Raw genomic sequence first — 18,859 nt, forward strand, 5'->3', positions numbered from 1 at the left:
CGGGTTCAAGTGATTCTCCTGCCTCAGCATTCCAAGTAGCTGGGATTACAGGCATGTGCTACCATGCCCGGCTAATTTTGTCTTTTTAATAGAGATGGGGTTTCTCCATGTTAGTCAGGCTGGTCTCAAACTCCTGACCTCAGATGATCCGCCCACCTCGGCCTCCCAACCTGCTGGGATTATAGGCATGAGCCACCACACTCAACTTATAATTTATGATTAAGGCTGCAGTGCAATGGCGCGATCTTGGCTCCCTGCAACCTCTGCCTCCCGGGTTCAAGTGATTCTCCTGCCTCAGCCTTCCAAGTAGGTGGAAATATAGGCACACACCACCACGCCTGGCTAATTTTGTATTTTTAATAAAGATAGCATTTAATCATGTTGCCCAGGCTAGTCCCAGACTCCTGACGTCAGGTGATCCACCCACCTCGGCCTCCCAAAGTGTTGGGATTATAGGTATGAGCCCATGTACCTGACCCAGACACTATGTTTTTATGGCTGGATTTTGCCTTTGCTCTGGTTGCGGTCTTAGGCACCCTTATAAATAGAGCTTTGAAGAGAACATTGCCAATGTATTTTTATTGAGGTCATGTTATAAAATTGTCGCATAGGACTTCTCAAGAAAAGACAGCCTCTTCCTTGCAAGATACTTTCTTTTGCAAAGATTGAGATCATTCCTCAACAATAGACCTCTGTTCATTGCTTCCTTCTTATGCAAAAGTGGCCGTCCCTCCCATCAGAAGGACCCCAGCTGGCACTCTGTCAAGTAGACAGAAGCATGGATAAAAGGCTGGTGGTGAGCTCCAGGTGCCTTCCCTATTGTCTCTTCTCTCCTATAACCTCGTATAACTTTCCTGGGTTTTCCTGGGTGCATGTTTTTTTGTTGTCATTGGTGTTTTGACAGCTGGCTGTCCAGGCAAGGCTGCTGTGTTTGAGCAGAGGTTTGCTGAGTAGAGCTGGGGTGTGGCTGCAGGGCCTAGCCTGGCCTCCCAGAAGCCCCCGCTCCCCGTGTGCCCAGGTCATACCCAAACAGGAGCATTCCTTATGCTGGTCCTGGAGAGCATTTCTATTAAAGGGTTCTTTGTGTTAGGAATGTTCAGCAGAGCGCCATGAGCCGGGTCAGAGTGGAATGAGTGGTTTACCCAGGGCACCTCTGGACCCTGGGAGTCACAGCTGTGGAATTTTACTGGAGTTTTCACTGCAGTGCAGCCCAGGGTAGGACACAGAGGGCTTCCACTCCCTTGGAGCATGCTAATCTTTCCAAAACACTCATTCGTGGGCCGTCATAGAAGCTCCTAGGGCATTACCAAGAAATAGCAGTCCTTGATCATATCCAGTGAATTCTGAAACAGTGAAGGAATTTAGATCTCATGTGTCCGTGTTGCTGAGGGCGTCCTGGGCACGGAGACTGCTCGCATCAGGCCAGATTGTTTGGAGCATCGCCAACTGGTCTTTTTTCTGGAGAAGAAAGTACTGATGCTACGAAGACCTCAGTGTTCTCCTGCAGGGGAATGCAGGGGACTGCAGGGGACTGCAGGGGAAGGGAGGATTGGCCTGTCACTTGCCATCTCTCATTTCTGCGATGCTACACAGAGGGAAGGGGAGGCATACATATGTCAGAATCTAAATTACAGCATGTGGAAAGACCTGCCCTCGGGGTCAGAGCATCAGGCTGCAGAGGACCTAGTTTAAAGGGATAGAAGAGAGATTACTTTAGCTCCTTCTCCTCAGGGGCTCCATAATGGTTTTAAACTGTTCTTTAAAATCGAAGTTTTTCTAATCTACTTTTGACTTATGTATTAACCAAGAACCTCTTGTAAATCTTAAGACTATATAGTTGTCAAAGACAGGCAACTTGAGGTTGAGTCTGTTGCTAACTTACTTACTGACTTCGCACAAATCACTTTGTCTTTGGGAACCTTGCTCCCCTATCAGTAAAACAGAGATGACTGATTGATTCAAAAGCATTCACTGAGCACCCACTCAGCTGCGAGGCACTGCCTGCATACTTGGGATACGTCAGGGAGTGAGAGAGGCAAGGATCCCTGTCCACATGGAGACTTCATTCCAGCAGAGGAGACACACAGGAATGAGTGAATGGAATAAGCCAATAGGGTATGTACTGTAGGAGCAAACAAGGGATAGAAACATGGGAGATGGGTCGGGAGTGCGGACTCGAGTCCACAGCGCTAAACGGTCCCATTGAGAAGGTGAATGAGTTAAAAGAGATCAGGAAGTTGGCCAAGTAGATGCAGGGGAAAAGTGTTGCCTGGAGAGGGAGCTGGCCAGCTGCATGCACAAGGCCTGATGGATGGCTGAGCCAGTGGGGAAGAGGAGGCAGCAGCACAGTCGGGATGATTTGGCAGGTGGGCTTCTGCTCCAGAAGAGATGCGGGAGCCCTGCAGGTTTGAGTGAAGAGTGCATGGTCCAACAAGGTCTTCAGAGCATCGTTCCAGCTGCTGCAGGTTTGAGTGAATAGTGCACTGTCCAACAAGGTCTTCAGAGCATCGTTCCATCTGCTGCAGGCTTGAGTGAAGAGTGCACTGTCCAAGAAGGTCTTCAGAGCATCATTCCGGCTGCTGCACAGGGAAGAGCATCAGGGGCAAGAGTTGATGCAGACAGTAATAGATGGTAATAGAGTCAGATACAATTGGGCAGGCAACGGCCCTTTACAGATGACGAAGCATCAGAAAAGTTAGGGTGCAACCATTTGTTTTCAGTTTACAAAAAGGGAAGACGATTAATCCCCAAAAAGGAGCCTGTGAGAGTCAGAGGAAGAATTTAAGAAATGAATAATATGGGTCACATGAGACAGTCTCTTTCTTTTTATTCATTTATTTATTTTTACAAAAAAGTATGTTTCTGTGTCCTTCAGCACAGTTTGCAGGAGCATGTAGAGCACACCCGTGGAGTGGCCCTTTTATGCGTGCCAAGCATGCTGAACACCGTAAGCCACGTGTGACACATCTTCCATGGACATGAAAGATATGTTGATCATTTTATTGGGCTCCAGTCTCAGCTCTGCCACGAACTGGCACTGTGCCTTGGACCAAGTCACTTCATCCCTTTGGGTTTGCGTTTGCTCCCCTGGAAGGTAGGGGAGGGGTGCAGTGAGCTCTGGCGTTCTTCTTAGCCTCTGCTGCAGCTGCATGAGTGGGTCTATGGCACAGCCCCCTGCCTGCATCATGGCAGGTTATACACAGTAAAGAGATGAAAGGAATTTATCTGCTAAGGGAAGTAGCCCCATCTGTCAGGATAGTTGGCTCCATTGTGTCTAACGTAGGCATCTCATGAGCCTGTACACATGGCAGCCAAGGGGACCCGGCCGCCAGAGCCGTAGGAGATGACCCAGCACAATGGGCTGGGCAGTAAGGAAGCCAGACTCTGGAGCCAGCGTGGAGGTGCAGGAGCTCGTGAGTATGAGGGCATGATGAGGGGTGCACAGAGGAACCCTTGGGCTAACAGGGGCCCAGGAGACAGTATTACGGCATTGGGCTTTGTATTCCCGGAGACCAGCACAGATCCCACAATGCAACGATGCCAGAAAACGGTAGAACTGAAAACCCCAGCCAGATCAACGTGAGAATAAATCTCTTTTCTGCTGAAATTGATAGCCTCCTAAAAAGCTAAGACACGTGCAGCGGAGAATAAACATTATTGACCATGAAATAGCTAAGAACCAGCTAAGAAAATACAGAAGGACACACAGTAAGAATGAATGAGAAAACTCTTGTATAGAGGATACGGTCAGAGTTAGCAACCAATTGCTTCTTCATGTAAATTAAATCAGCAGAGAATCTAAAACCATCCTGTAGACCACATTTAGAGGGTAGGAAGGATGCAATGGGGCAAGGTGGGCAGGAGATGGGCTTAGCATCCAAGCAGGCTGGACACACAGCCCTCTGCCTGGTGTGTGATCTCAGCACTTCTTGTACCTTATCTGAGTCTCAATGAAGGTAATAAAATCACCTGCCTATAAGCCTGCAGTGAGAATTAGAGGAGCAAATGGATGAGCCTCAGTCCTGTGTGGGGTCTGGCTGCTCACAAGGCACCATGGACGCCGTCTTTACCATCATCACTGTCGACCCGGAGCCAATGGTGAAAGCAGGACACAGGCAAGCCCCAGCGTTTCCCACCATTGTCTTATTTTTTCAGCTTCAGGAAGACATTAGACTTCTAGGAAGAGATTCCTTAAAGACAGGACTAAAAGGTAGACTCCAGATTTTGGCTACAAGTGGCAAATATGTCTTGTAAGATGAATTTTATGTACTTGTGCCAAGTGCCATTGGAAATACCGAAGACTGTGCAAAAATAAAAGACAACAAACAGCCCCAGGAACCCAGAGCCCTCTCCCAGCCCAGAACATTCACCAGCTCGGCCAAGAGTTCTGCTGGGTTTTCTCTGGGGGCTGGTGCTGCTGTGGACACGACAACCCGGAACACGGAGGGAGGGCTCAGCGCTAGGAAGGGAGAGGGAATGAAGAGGAGTTTCCCTCTCTTTCCTAATTTCTTCGTCTCTGGGAACATTTCCTTCAACAGAGTCCTGCTTTTCTCCTCCTCACACCTCACTGCGCCCCTCCTGAACCCACTCCTTTCTGAATATGGTCTACTGTCCTTCCGTGACCCACGTCACCTTGGTCCTCTCCCTCATAAGCACATCCTAGGTGGGCCCGCCCTTCACTTACCCGTCTCTTTAGAAGAAATGTGAGCTCTCCAAAGGGAAGGGCAGAACCCTGCTTGTTGGTCTTTCTGCCCCCAGCACTTGACCTAGAGCCTTGCACTGAGGACGTGCCACTCATGTCTGCTGAATAAACAGCCACATTTCCAGATGACAATGTCCTTTTCCAGTCAACATCAGCTCAGCGGGCCTTCACGTATTTAGTTATACTTGTGCCCCCTCTCAACAGGGTGAGGATGCTCCCGGACACAGAAATTAGCTCTGAGGCAGGAAGGAGGAAAGGGGATGCTTCTGGGAGGCAAAGGCGGTCAATCAGAGTGAGCACCAGAGACTCCGTGTACCTGGGAAATACGTGGGTTCCCACACCAGCCTTGGGGAGCCAGGGTGGGGAAAATGGTCTGTAGAGCAAGTTTAGGATGCAGCACCTGCCAAGCTTTTCAGAATCTCACAGTCAGGAACAGAACTCATGCAGGGAGGGGAGGGATTGGAAAGTAGGAGGCAAAGCAGAAGCCCTGAACCCAAAGACAGAGCCGGCGACCGGCCAGAGTGCAGCTCTGAGCCTCAGACATGAGCGGAGAAGAAGGGGATGGGGTGGGGGGCGGTCGTGAGGGATGTCATTGTCCAGGCTCCACCCGGCCCACCTGCTCAGCAGAGGAAGGAGTGGGCTGGGAGAGGCACACACCAGAACAGCTCTCCTCGGGGCAAAGCAGGCTTTCTTCCCGAACACCCAAGAAGGTTTTCCAAAAGGTAAACACCATTTCCCCCAAGCGACCCCAATGTTTGCTGAAGCAAAACCTCTCGTGTGAGCCGGCGGGCGGCTTCACGACAGGCGTGAGAAGGCCGTGCCCCTGTGTGGGTGAGGAAGCGCAGTGCGGCTCCCTCCTGCGTGGTGGCACTAAGAAGAGCCCCCGGCCACCCGAAAGGCGCCCTAACACTTCAGAGAGCGGATGGCTGCCGAGTGTGGGCAGGCCGGAGCTGCGGCTTCCCGCCCGATGCATTGCAGAAGGTAACTTTCCAAAATGCATTGCTCTTAAATGAAAGCAGCTTTTGCTCTCATCTCAGCTCAGCGTTAAAACACATGTGTGCACACACGCACATGCAGCCCCGCTGAGCTGGGTGGTGAGAAGACCCTAATTAGTTCTGATTCGTTAAGGCCTGTATTTTAAAAAGCGTGAAACCTACTGAGATGCTACTTCCTAGCGCGAATACGGGGCTCTTAAAAGTCCTGATAAAAGTGAAAATCCGAGGCGCCCCTGGGAAGTGGGAATGTTCCCTCCAGCTCAGGCTTCCACGGTCATGAGTAGGAAGGCCCCCTCCTAATCTCAGTATCTTAAAAAGAAGCCTTGATGTTGTTACGTGATTACCTAAAAGGAATGCCTTCCTCCGCGGACCGGAAGGATATTTTTAAAGGAATGTGAAGCTTGTGACAGGAATTATCGATACCTTTGGAATTTTTTTTTCAAGTGACTCAGGCTTACTTGAAGCCATTACCTAGGAGTTAGTCAGGGACTGCATGACGCCAGGCCCCAACTGTTTAAAGTAGAGCGTGGCTTAGTGAAAGAATGAAAAAACCGAGGATGTTCTTTGTCCATTATTCTCACCGTGATGAATGATGCTTGTTTTCCTCTCCACTTTAATTAGAATGTTTCTACATTTGCCAAAGAAAATGTTGGAATGGAGACAAAAACCTGAAATTATAGGAACAGGGCTTGATGTAATAGCTTATTTGTAAAGGAAACACAACTTGTTTGGTATTTTATTGAAACAGGAAGTTCAGAAGCTTAGTACACACAAGTACAACAAATTCTCAGGTGCTTGTTGAGTCATCTGTTGTTGGAAATAGTCTCCTGGTAGTTTTCCCCTTGATTTACTTTTTATCTTCATTTTGTTTTTTTGAAAGTAGTGAGGGTAGGAAGTTACAGAGAGATTCAATTAGAGATTATGTGTATTTTTAAAAATCAGCTATCAAGATTAAATAAAGCAAGCGGGAATTCTCTCCTTGCTCCCATATACCAATTTTTGTAATTATGTACAAGATGAGGGAAACCAAAGAAAAACAATAACTTGCTTCAATGCAATTACTAATTCAAAAGTAACCATTACTCTGGGGAATTGTATTAGAGATTAACAAAGAGGAAAAGTACTGTGGTTTTCTTTCTCTATGTTCTATTTGCTAGGAAGCGGTCAATAAAGTAACCTTTTCCCCACAGGAGCTGGTTAATAGTTTGCTTCATGCTAAATAAAAGTTACAGAAATATCTGGAGCTGGGTTGCTGGAGACAGAAATCTTCAGGTTGGAATTTCTTGTCCTTTTCCAAAGGATTAGGCCAGGACATTGCTGTCAAATCTGCAAAACCTACTCATCCTGGCAAGAGTGCGGTATTTTTAAGACTCATTAGTGTGCTACTTCTAATAGTGCTTAGTCAGGGGCCCCCAGGGGAGTGCACGGGAGAGAGGGTCCCCAGCAGGGACGCCAGACCTTCTCTAGCTGGCTGTGGGTGCTGGCCTGGCCACCTGTAGCCCTCAGCGCACAGGTGGAGGTGTAACTGGTATTCCTGTGGGAGTGACAGTGTCCATCTTTGACATTTAAGAGCCTGCTCCTTCAGATACATTTACCATTGGCCACCATTTGGGACTGGCCACCCTTGGCGGTGCCTCTCCAGCTTACAGCAGAGTCTGAGTATCTCTAGCACACCTCTGACTGAGGCAGGTTATGCGTGTGACATCACATCTTCCTAGGTGGGGCAGAGACTTTACAATACATGTGACAAGAGAAAAACCTTACAGCTTTGTATTGAAAGATTTGTTAAGTTTTTAGTTTACTGACTAAATAACGCTGAACAAAACGATTCTACTATGAAATGAAAGGGTTGGACCTCTGTGAGGGTCATGGCAATGTTTCAATAGCTGAGCAACGCAGGAGGCACACAGGCCATCGTTGGGGGCACGTTGGAGGCCTTCAGTTCCTTTACAGCTATGGGCTCCCATCAAGGGTGAGTGCATTGAGGAGACATTGCCTAGAACTACTGGACAGACATCTCACCCAGGAGACGGGAGCATGGTACTTAACACACTTCCATGCACCGTTCAGAATCGCTAAACACAGCAGTGCAGAGGCAGATGACAAGGGCCATTACGGGGTCACCAAGGGAGGAAATAGGGACTGGAACCCCCCCAGGAAGGAGAGCTGAGGCTCCCTGTGAGCTGGGGGCTGGCTTTGTGGCCCTGCAGCCAGCACCTGGAGATGAGAGACCTGTCCCTAGGCCTCCCTGCAGCCACCACCTGGAGACAGAGTCCCTAGACCTCCCAGCTGTGCCCACCTGGGCAGCTGCACTTTCCAGAGGATTATTCCTGCAGCTTCCACCCTCACAGCTCTCAGCTGTCTTTGCAGGTGCATCTCTGGAAAACAGTTCTCATCAGGGCACCCTGTGCTTCCCAGTTTCTAGTCATTTCCCTTCTCTGAAGGTTCTAGTTCAGACTCTTGAGCAAAGCCTTCAAGACCTCTCCTTAAACTGCCCACCTCCTCTTCCGTCCAGCCACCTGGTTGCCTCCTGGCTCTTCCTGCCCTAATACCGGCTGCCCGCACGGGACTGCTCACCTCCTGCAGGGAGCCGGACGTCTGTGGCGATCTCCCTCCCGCCATGACACCCCCTACCTGTCCTCCATCATATGGGACACACACACACACACACACACACACCCCTACCCCTACACACACCCACACCCCACATGCACATCATACATACATGCCCACCAGAAACACACACACCATACACACCACCCACCCACATGCACACCATACATACACATACACACAACACACACATTAAATACACATGCCACTACACACAGTGCATACCACACACAACACACACCACATACACACACACACACACACAATCGCATACCACATATACCCACACCACACACACACACACCCAATCACATACCACATATACCCACGCCACACACACACAAGCCTTTCCTAATTATCTAAAGGAGAAGCTTTTCTGGAAAGCATTCCCCAGAGCTTCTAGAGAAATTAGTGTCACCCTCTTTCATGGTTTCACAGTAATGCTTTTATATCACCAGTATAAATACTATCATATAAAAAGGGTAATCAATGTACCATAGTAATTAATTCTTTAAGTATGTCTCTTCTGCTAGATGATGAGCTTCCTGAATGCAGGCTCTGAAGAATTTTTTCATAGTTTTAAATCCACTGCATGTAATACAGAAGGCTCTCCATAAACTTCCTGAGTTTAAATGGAATCGGATTGGAAGGCAGTAGCAAGGCACAAAGTGAGGTGAGAGCCAAGCTCAGGAAAACCAGTGTCCTTGAGCAGAAAGACTTAGGAAGGGTGCTCGCTAGCGAGGAGGGAGGCAGCAAGGGGCCAGCCCGTGGGGAGCCTTAAGCACCAAGAGCAGGGCGGTGCACACTTTGTCTGGCAGTGGCTGGAGCAGGAGAGGGACCGTCCTTGCATTCTGTGCGGATTTCTATGGCAATGACATGGAGGGAAATGAAGGTAGGATCAAGAGTCCCACTGGGAAGTGGCCTGGCAACCAGAGGTGTCCGCAGGACACCTGAGCCTCAGCAGTGTCTGTGAGGATAGGAGGGAAAGCCAGACCCCAGCCTCTCTGGGGAGAATCTGGATGCATGCGGGAGGAATGGATGGAAGGGAGGGTGTGGGGCTGAGTGGCGGGGGCTGGGCTGTGCTTTCCCACTCAGAGCCCCAAAGCGGGGAAGGCTGCTTGCCTTTTGGTTCATTTCCTTTCTTTAATACACAGCAAATTCCTGGTCACCCTTTGTTGTTGGCTGGTTGGGTTTGTCGCTTTCCTTGTTGTTTACAAGCTCCAGGTATTTGTGACAGATCTTATCATCTCCTTCCCTCTTAGTCACCTCTTGGCCCAACTCTGCATATTTTACTCTTTTTAACTCTGCTCCTGTTCTGACCTCCCCACTCTCGGAAGCATATTTGCTTTGTGTTTTCAGATTTTATTTCATTTTGGCTATTTAAAGAGATGCAATAAACTAAATATGGCCTGGCAAGTCTGGTCTTAAAATAGAAAAAATATATGTATGTATATTTGTGTGTGCATGTGTGTCTGTGTACATAGGCGCATGTGTGTGCCCGTGAGTGTGCATCCGTGTGTGTGTGTGCGGCCGGTGTACTATAAACCCAGGGCATCAGTCTCCTGACGTCATTGCTTGCACTTTTTGCCATTCTCCCCCAAACATTAGTTTTCAGCCTGTATTTTCTCAGTTTCCCCAAAAGTGATTTTTTAAGAAAAGTCAAATCAGAAAGTGATCAGCGTCTACCGCCGGACACTGCTTTTGTATCCATCCATGTCTCTGAGGTCATGGGGCTCGTAGGAATGTGCTTATTATCATAGTCCTATTAACATGAATAGTTTCAGAAGGGCCAGCTCAGTTTTGTCTTCAGTTTTCTCACTGGTGATTGTCCAGAGGTGGAGTGGCAATGGAATGCAAAGGGACATGAGTGAACTTTTCGGGATGAAGGAAATACTCTATATTTTGATTGAGGTGTTATGACTTCAATGTGTCAAAATCATCAAAATTTTTACATTTCATCATTCTTAAATTATACCTCAGTAAAGTTGATTTTAAAAGTTAAACACATACCCTTTGCTCGAAAATGATCCTGTAGAGCGTGTATGCCTTTATATGAATTTAGCTAATGCATTCTCTCCCCAGGGCCATTTGCATTTTAGGATATAACTGATGATGTGGAAGGTACTAGCAAGGAAGTATGGGATGGGAATCTGGGGATGGAAGTACCTTCCTGCTTTCAGTAAGTTACATAGGCACTCCTTATTCATAAGGCTGAGCTTGGTTTCAGATAAATAATCAGAAAGCAGGTTGTGCAAGGTTTTAAGAAGAGGATCCAAACTGCGACTTAGTAACGAACTCTGAAACTGCCACTTGCATTCTCTGAACTTCACATCAAGTCAATACTCTGTATGCTACAATTCCATCTTACATTTAAAAGCAGGTCTACTAAGGGACCCGATTCCCAAGAAATAAATGTGCTTTTTACAATGCTTGATTTGCAAGTCAGTTTCAAAAATAATTTGGTGAAGATATCAGAGTTATTTTTACAAGATTAAAAATCAGTATTCAACAAATTATTTTATTCACTTTGACTTTTTTTTTTTTTTAACCTATCTGTGACATATGTCTCCTTTGATCCACACACACACCCTGGCCAGTAGGAAACAGGCACACTCTGCTGGTGGCAGAGGGATGGGGACTGGAGCCTTATCTTGGACCTTCCCTGTCTCACCTAGCTCAGCCCCCATGCTGTCATAGGCCGCAGCCAAGTGGCCTGCCAGGGTTGCACTGGAAGGAGCCACAGCCCCTCCATGGAGCCATCCCAGACACAGCTTCTCCACGGAGCCCTGTTCTCAGCCCTGGAGGCCGGCAATGTGCTTCACCCACTGCCTGCCACATTCCAGCCAACAGAAGAGCTTTTGACCGAGAAGTAGAAACTAGGTTATTCAGATCAGATCTCTGTTGTAGACTCCACTACCCTAATGATGAATTTTTAAAATTAAACATTCCCTAACAAACCTCCAAGACTCTTTGCTTGGGTCGGTCAAAATACAGTGGAATGTGAGAGCACATGTCAGAATTCTCCAGCCTACGTTTGCTGTTGTTGTTCTTTTGAGACGGAGTCTCACTCTATCGCCCAGGCTGAAGTGCAGTGGCGCAAACTCGGCTCACTGCAATCTCTGCCTTTCAGGCTCGAGTGATTCTCCTGCCTCAGCCTCCTAAGTAGCTAGGACTATAGGCGCGTGCCACCACGCCTGGCTAGTTTTTGTATTTGTAGTAGAGACAGGGTTTCACCATGTTGGCCAGACTGGTCTTGAATTCCTGACCTCAGGTGATCTGCCTGCCTCGGCCTCCCAAAGTGCTGGGATTACAGGTGTGAGCCACCACATCCGGCCCAGCCTACTTTTATACTATGAACAAAACTTCTTAGAATTACCAACTTAAGTACAATGGAAGCTTTTGAAATTAGCTGGGGGGAAATTGAGTCGCTAAGTAAGGAAGAGTAACAGCAAGAAGATCAGAAGGAACCACAGAATCAAACACTTTCAAAAGGAAAGAAAATCAGGAAATTGTGCGGTGCCATCCCTTCATTTCATAGGGGAAGAACTAAGGACTAGAGAAGTCAGGTCACCCCGACAGGACCCTATGTCCCTCCTTGTCGCCTGACCTCTCCCTGTGAGTCTCAGTGGTCCTGGTCCCACCGCAGGTGCTTGGGGACCCAGAAAGAGGCCAGGTGTCTTGACATCCAGCCCCGCTCTTACTGGGTCCCTGAATCTGGAATGGTTACTCATGTTGGGGGAATTTTATATTCTTTTTTCCAAAAGTTGATATCCAGCTAGAATCTGTCCTTCCTGAGAGCTTGTCACTGCCCTTTCTCTCCTCCCTGTCTGTACTCCTGTTCGCCTGGGACTCACACTCTTTGCAGAGAATCTTGTTTCACCCAGGGGTAAGTTTTGTAACTAGAGCAGGGAGTCCTTGCCTTTCATTCCGATGCATTCCCCAAAAGCAGAAAAGTGTCATGCGATGGGAGTTTGCATTTCAGACCAAAGACTCCGCAGCAAATAAATCATGGAAACGAACAATATGTCCTTAAACCAAGATGTAACTGTAAACCTCTACTGTCTTATGAAATAACAATACTGTGCTTTGAGTAGCCAGACCACATAGTAGCTGGACTCTAGACTCTAAGCAGGGATGAAGTCAGTGGCTGCTGGTCTGGGCCTTCCCCAGAAGGAAGCCAAGAGATCAAATTTTGTTTTTAAGTTCTATGAATCACAGACATTATTTTTGTAATCTTTTTTTTATGAGACAGAGTCTCACTCTGTCACCCAGGCTGGAGTGCAGTGGCACGATCTCAGCTCACTGCAACCTCCACCTCCCAGGTTCAAGCAATTCTCGTGCCTCAGACTCCCAAGTAGCTGGGATTACAGGTGTTTGCCACCATGCCCAACTAATTTTTGTATTTTTAGTAAAGATGGGTTTCACCATGTTGGCCAGGCTGGTCTCGAATGCCTGACCTCAAGTGATCTACCCCCCTTGGCCCCCCAAAGTGCTGGGATTACAGGCATGAGCCACCATGCCTGGCTTTGTAAAAAATTTTTAAAGCCAATTTGCTTGTTTAAAAAACTAAATCCACATTGGTAAGTTTTGTTTTAATAAAAAAATTGTGAATAAGTTGTAAAGCTTTTGATAAGTTCATTGGCTCCTGTAGGCAGACAATAAATTGCTAAGTTCCAAAGTGTTACAAGATTCTGGAGAGTACTTTGTTCATACTTTGAAGAATGTGCCTGATTATAAGGCAACACAAATTACTGAAGCCTTGAAATGATGAGGTTGTTGCCATTTACTCGCACATAAAATAATATATCTAAAACATCTAGCAACTGTCAAAAGAAGAGAGTAAAAAGCTTTTGAGAAATCAGATACAATTCATTGCAATTCAACTTGAAAATTCACAACAGTCCGTGTTGCATTTTATACATCTTGAACCAAACCATGGCTTTGAGTAAAGGCTTCATTTAAAAACCTAACCTATATATGGTGGGTGTTCATGTTCTATTAAAGCAAGATCCCTGTCCTAGTTGGAGGGAACTTCCCTAGGTCCTGCAGCATAAACCAGTGCCTGTCAACCAGGGAGTGTCAGGAGGATGTGCTGCTTCCTGCCCCCTCCCGCACAGGTAGCAAGGCTGTGCTGAATGGAGATATTCTAGTAAGGAGGAGGGTGTATGTGAGAAGGTGTATGTGAGAAGGTGTGGCATCCACAACAAAACTAGTAAAGCATTAGCAAGCTTAGGTGACATGGTTTGGCTATGTCCCCACCCAAATCTCATCTTGAGTTCCCACATGTTGTGGGAGGTAATTGAATCACAGGGACAGGTCTTTCTCATGCTGTTCTCGTGATAGTGAATAAGTGTCACAAGAGCTGATGGTTTCATAAGGGGGAGTTTCCCTGCACAAGCTCTCTTCTCTTGTTTGCCACCATGTGAGATGTGCCTTTCACCTTCCACTATGAGTGTGAGGCCTCCCCAGCCACGTGGAACTGTAAGTCCATTAAACCTCTTTCTTTTGTAAATTGCCCAGTCTTGGGTATGTCTTTATCAGCAGTATGAAAACAGACTAATGCATTTGGAAACCAAGAGGCTGATGGTGTTCAGGACACATTGTCCCCATTTATAGCACCTTGGCATTTCAGAAAATCGCAAAAGCAGGAAGGCCCCTCTCACTTTCCCCTCCTTGCCCTTCTCCCCTGGGGCAGGTTATAAGATCCTCATTTGGGAGAGTCTTTCCCAATACTTGGAGGAAAGGAACATCTTTGTCTCTGAAGACACAGAGCACAGAGAAGAATCAGAACAAACAGGCCTTTCTCAGTGACCCCAGTTTATCACTCCCAGTTTGTCTAATCACCTCCTCCACCACTATCCACTCTTCATCAAACCTAAGTACAGAATACCCAAGTTTGCCTGTTTCTGTGGGTCTTCCTTTCCTTGTGATAACTCCTGAGTCACATGAAACACATACTAAATATGTGTGCCTGCTTTCCTCTTGTTACTCTTTTGTTACAGGGAAGGGCCCCAACCATGAACCTAGCAATGGGTGAGGAAAGAAATCTTTCCTTCCCTACTGATATGGTTTGGCTGTGTCCCTACTCAAATCTCATCTTGAATTGTAGCTCCCACAATTCCCACGTGTTATGGGAGGGAACCAGTGGGAGATAATTGAATCATGGGGGCAATTTCCCCCCATACAGTTCTCATGGTAGTGAATAAGTCTCAGGAGATCTGATGGTGAATAAGGGGAAAGCCCTTTCACTTGCTTCCCATTTTTCTCTCTTGTCTGCTGCCATGTAAGATGTGCTGTCCACCTTCTGCCATGATTGTGAGGCCTCCCCAGGCAGGTGGAACTGAGAGACCATTAAACTTCTTTCTCTTTATAAAGTATCCAGTCTTGGGTATGTCTTTATCAGCAGCATGAAAACGGACTAATACACTTACCAGGCCCGGATTTGTTTGGCAATAAAGTGATCCATTCACCCCCAAGAAGTGGGTGGAGCTGGGAAAGGCCAGACCAACTATTTGTAATAGTGTTTTTGATCCACCCCCAGGAGGTGAGGATTGGCGGGGGCTGAGGGGAGTGCTCACCTCCAGCAAGGTGAGCTGGAGCCCACAGCAGGACTCCAGCCTCAGCAGAGGAACTGGAGAGCAAACCAGGAAAGGCAGACAGAGCTGACTCACGTGCGAGGGTGGGAGAGGTCGCACGGCCTGCCCGGACCCTGATGAGCTGAGCACAGTGAAAACAATGCCAGGCCTCACCTGCCCGTGATTACCGGCTGGTGGCAGGGGGGCTGAGCAGGTGTTGAGGTGCTCACAGATGAGTAGGAGAGGAAAGGCAGACGTCGGCCTAAAGGCAATCACAAAAGAGAAATGCGTTGAGAATTGTAGCACTGTATCCATCGAAAAGGAAGCTCATCTTTCACTGGGTGTCTTTCTAATTGTTAGACTTGACACTGCATTTGCTGCCCTGATTTCTTGTCCTAACCTTCAAGCTTGTTAGAACAGGGACTCAGGGACTCTATTTTCTTCTCCTGTGCTCAGTGCAGGGCAGCAGGGCTCACTTGCTAAGTGCTCACTGACAGATGTAAGATTATTGTTAGAGATATGGACCCGCTTGCTCTTCTGAGCCTCCGTGATTCTCATTCGGTCCTTTGCTGTCATTGGAATCGTCTGGGGAGATTTTTGTCACTCCTGCTACTCCGGCCAAACCTTGTATACTTCAGTCAGAATGCTCGGAGTTGGGGCTCCAGCAACTGGAATTGTTTCAAACTCCCCGGGTGACTGCCCTAGCAGTCAAGTTTGAGAACCACGGGCATGGTAAAATCTTTTCTCAGCCTGAGCAGCCCATTAGCTTCACCTAGGGAGCTTTAACAATCACTAATGCCTAGGCCTCACCACCCTCCATCCCGTGTTCTGACTTAATTAGCGTGGGGTGGGGCCCCTAAAACAACATTCTAACAGCTTCCCAGGCGACGAGAATGCACAGCTAGGATAAGCTTCTCCTCTGAAGCATGAAGACCCACAGAATACTGCAGAGTTGCTGGGGGTGGCCCTGCCCAAATTCTCGCCTAAAACCCCAACTTTCAATGACATTGTGGACCTGCTTTCGTGTTATTATAAGGTTTACAAATTTCTATGCCACCTATCAGACCATTTTTTAAGGATGAAATCAAAGTTTCTATACGTTGTATAGTTCTTTCCCTGTGCATTTTATCGTAATATTGAAAAACGACAGTGAAAAGCAACCAAGGCATCTCGGCAGCATGCTGCTGACTAGTTCACGCAGTTACCACCAAAGCGCATGACGGGACCCAGAGCATCAGCGTGTGCCCACTATCGGGGACAGAAACCTACCGCGTTCGAGTTTTGACATATTTCTCGCAGTTGTTGAAAACTATGAGGCATGAAATCCAGATTTATGACTTTTTAAAAAGTTATTTGTGGATTCCCAAGACGATTATGTTCCCATCACTTATGTAGCCTTAAAAGAAAAAAACCTCAAATGATGCTTTTAAAAAATTCCAAGTTTGGCGCTCATTGAGTTCCAGTGTCAGTTGTCTGAATCGCCTTCAGCGAAAGTCAGGGGAAAAAAATACATTCCGCCTTCCTTTAACTGCTAGTTCGTCATGGAGAACAGAAAGTCCCATTTGTATGTGGCTTTTGGAAAAGCCAAGCCGGGAGCGATTATCCTGATGCACTTTTACTTTTTGCACAAAATAAGAATTTGAGGAGGATGCCCCAGGAGAGTGAGCCACTTCTCATTTCCCAGGCCTCGCCTGCCGTGCTCTTTGACAACATCATAGATTTTATTTTTGCCGGGAATCTCATTATCAAAGCAATGCCCCCCGCCCCCCCACACACACACACACTGCCAGGTAAACCACAGAGGGTGAGGGGGGTGCAGTTCATGGTTGCCTTAATACACCCCCTCCTCTGCCATCACCTCCTTTTTTGTCTGGATAAGTTCTTTGGCAGTTCTCTCAACTTTTATTTCTGAAACATCCTAAAACATCTCAGTATTAAAAGCAAGGCCCATTATATAAACCATACTCCCAGGCCTGACAACACATGGTTTCGCCTGAGGCCTTTACTGCCAAGAGCCGTAAGGACCCTCTAAGTCATGTTCGCTATTTTTACTGGCCTTGAGAGTCTCCTTGCTTTGACATCCTCTTGTCTCCATTGTCAGACTGTTAAATGCTCATGCTTCTGGTTCTCTTAAATAGATGCAGATGTGTGGGGCTGGGTTGCCACTGAGCCCTCTTCTCTTTTGCAAGAGCTGGGATGCGGACAGAAGGCGGTTTGGAAAACACGAGCCACCTTGATTTTAGACAAACTCTAAGCTACAATCAGCCGTCTTCATTTATGACATTTAACTTTTACTTAACCTGTTCAAGCCATGTTGTTGGCTACTGATTAGAATATCCTTTTATAACTTACCTTAAATCTCACTGCTTGTTCCAACCATCCCAGAGTATGGCGTCAACTGTCATTGTGTGCTGCTCTTTCTAGTCTTTCTAGTTCGACTCTTAGCAAAAGCCATAATCTTCCTCCAGCCTGTTTCCTTTCTGCAGTGACAAAATTGCCCAGGGAAAGGAAAAAGAACAGCATCTATCTTCTTTCTTTTTAGCTCCCTGGTTTAAGGCTTTCTTTTCCCCCATGATGAAAAACTATAATCATTCTGCTTAGAAAGTACAGACCCCTAAGCCCACTTCCAAGAGAAGGATGGATTTTCAAGTCTGTTATCTCTACTTTCCCAGAGCCCGGGGGTCTCCCAGGCCAGAAGTTGACAGAACTGTCTTCATACACTCGAGACGACTTCATGCCCATTTCCTTAAAACTAAGAACATAAGACGCTGATTTTTCTTCCAGAAAAAAAAAAAAAAAACCTTTCTTGTTCTTTCAAGAACTGTTTCACGGACACTGTTTCATATTAAAAAATTGAAACTTGGAACTTTTGAACTGCAAATTTAGCAGAAAATGAATCCATGTCCTTGTGGCTTTGCTTGTCACCTCTGCTCAGATGCCTCCCAGACCCCTCTCCAGCTGCAAGCTGCACGCAGAACTGTTCCTCTAAAAGAAAACAAACTCCTGTTTTTCCTACTACTGCTACTGCTACTACTGTTGCTACACACACACACACACACTCTCTCTCACACACACACTCACACACACACACACACACACACTCAGAGAGAAAATACTTCTGACACCAAATGTATGGGTTTTTTTCACGCCAAACAATTCTGCAGTTCACTGCAGACACCAGCTGAGTGTCCTACAATCCAATTGTGGCACCGCCTGTCTGGAGTTAGCAGGTGAAGGACTCAGCCCCACGAGCCTGCCCCCCTACCCATGCCAATTGCTTGTCCCAGGTCCCCGTTCTACCTGACCAGCGGTAAATCAGGGGTTGCCACAAACCCCTCCTGGGATTTGTAACTTGCTAGAGCAGCTCACACAACTCAGAGAAACACTTAACATTGACCAATTCATCACAAACGATATTTTGAAAGGATGTGAATGAACAGCCAGAGAAGAGATGCACAGGGCCCGGGGCCGGGGAGCAGGGCATACGGAGCTGCCATGCCCTCTCAGGGGGCATCACCTCCTGCACCAGGGTGTGTTCAACCCCAAAGCTCCTGAACCGTTTAACGTCAGGATTTTTTTTTTTTTTTTTTTTTTTTTTTAAAGACATAGTCTCACTCTGTCTCCCAGGCTGGAGTGCAGTGGCGCGATCTCGGCTCACTGCAAGCTCCGCCTTCCGGATTCTCGCCATTCTCCTGCCTCAGCCTCCCGAGTAGCTGGGACTACAGGAGCCCGCTACCACGCCCGGCTAATTTTTTGTATTTTTAGCAGAGACGGGGTTTCACCGTGTTAGCCAGGATGGTCTCGATCTCCTGACCTGGTGATCCGCCCGCCTCGGCCTCCCAAAGTGCTGGGATTACAGGCGTGAGCCACCGCGCCCGGCCTAACGTCGGGGTTTTTAAGGAGCTTCATTACATAGGCAGGACTGATGAAATCATTGGCCATTGAGTGAACCCCAGACCTTGCGGGGGTGGGGC

At 47.4% G+C, this 18,859-nt stretch overlaps 2 protein-coding genes across 8 annotated transcripts in view; one reads left to right on the forward strand and one right to left on the reverse strand.

Annotated features, from left to right (window-relative positions):
• Nucleotides 1-18,859, forward strand: part of MCPH1 (microcephalin 1) — a 253,530-nt gene that overhangs the window by 189,180 nt on the left and 45,491 nt on the right.
• Nucleotides 567-18,382, reverse strand: LOC134810808 (uncharacterized). Its single transcript, XM_063816858.1, has 5 exons — nt 18,298-18,382; nt 16,155-16,194; nt 15,411-15,517; nt 15,060-15,147; nt 567-2,579 (listed from the first exon to the last, which is right to left on the reverse strand). The coding sequence occupies exons 1-5, from the start codon at nt 18,380-18,382 to the stop codon at nt 2,063-2,065; spliced, it is 837 nt and encodes a 278-aa protein (XP_063672928.1). The 3' UTR covers nt 567-2,062.

Source organism: Pan troglodytes, chromosome 7 (genome assembly GCF_028858775.2).
Source record: "Pan troglodytes isolate AG18354 chromosome 7, NHGRI_mPanTro3-v2.0_pri, whole genome shotgun sequence".
NCBI classification, from domain to species: Eukaryota; Metazoa; Chordata; class Mammalia; order Primates; family Hominidae; genus Pan; species Pan troglodytes.

What these genes read in the sequence shown, in the direction of transcription:
- LOC134810808 (XM_063816858.1), bottom strand. Translation starts at nt 18,382, where the DNA reads ATGGCAGCTCCGTATGCCCTGCTCCCCGGCCCCGGGCCCTGTGCATCT. An exon ending in TATGTCAAAACTCGAACGCG is followed by an intron (nt 15,518 to 16,154) that starts GTAGGTTTCTGT and finishes TTCTGACTGAAG; the next exon opens with TATACAAGGTTTGGCCGGAG. An exon ending in AGGCTCAGAAGAGCAAGCGG is followed by an intron (nt 15,148 to 15,410) that starts GTCCATATCTCT and finishes GATTGCCTTTAG; the next exon opens with GCCGACGTCTGCCTTTCCTC.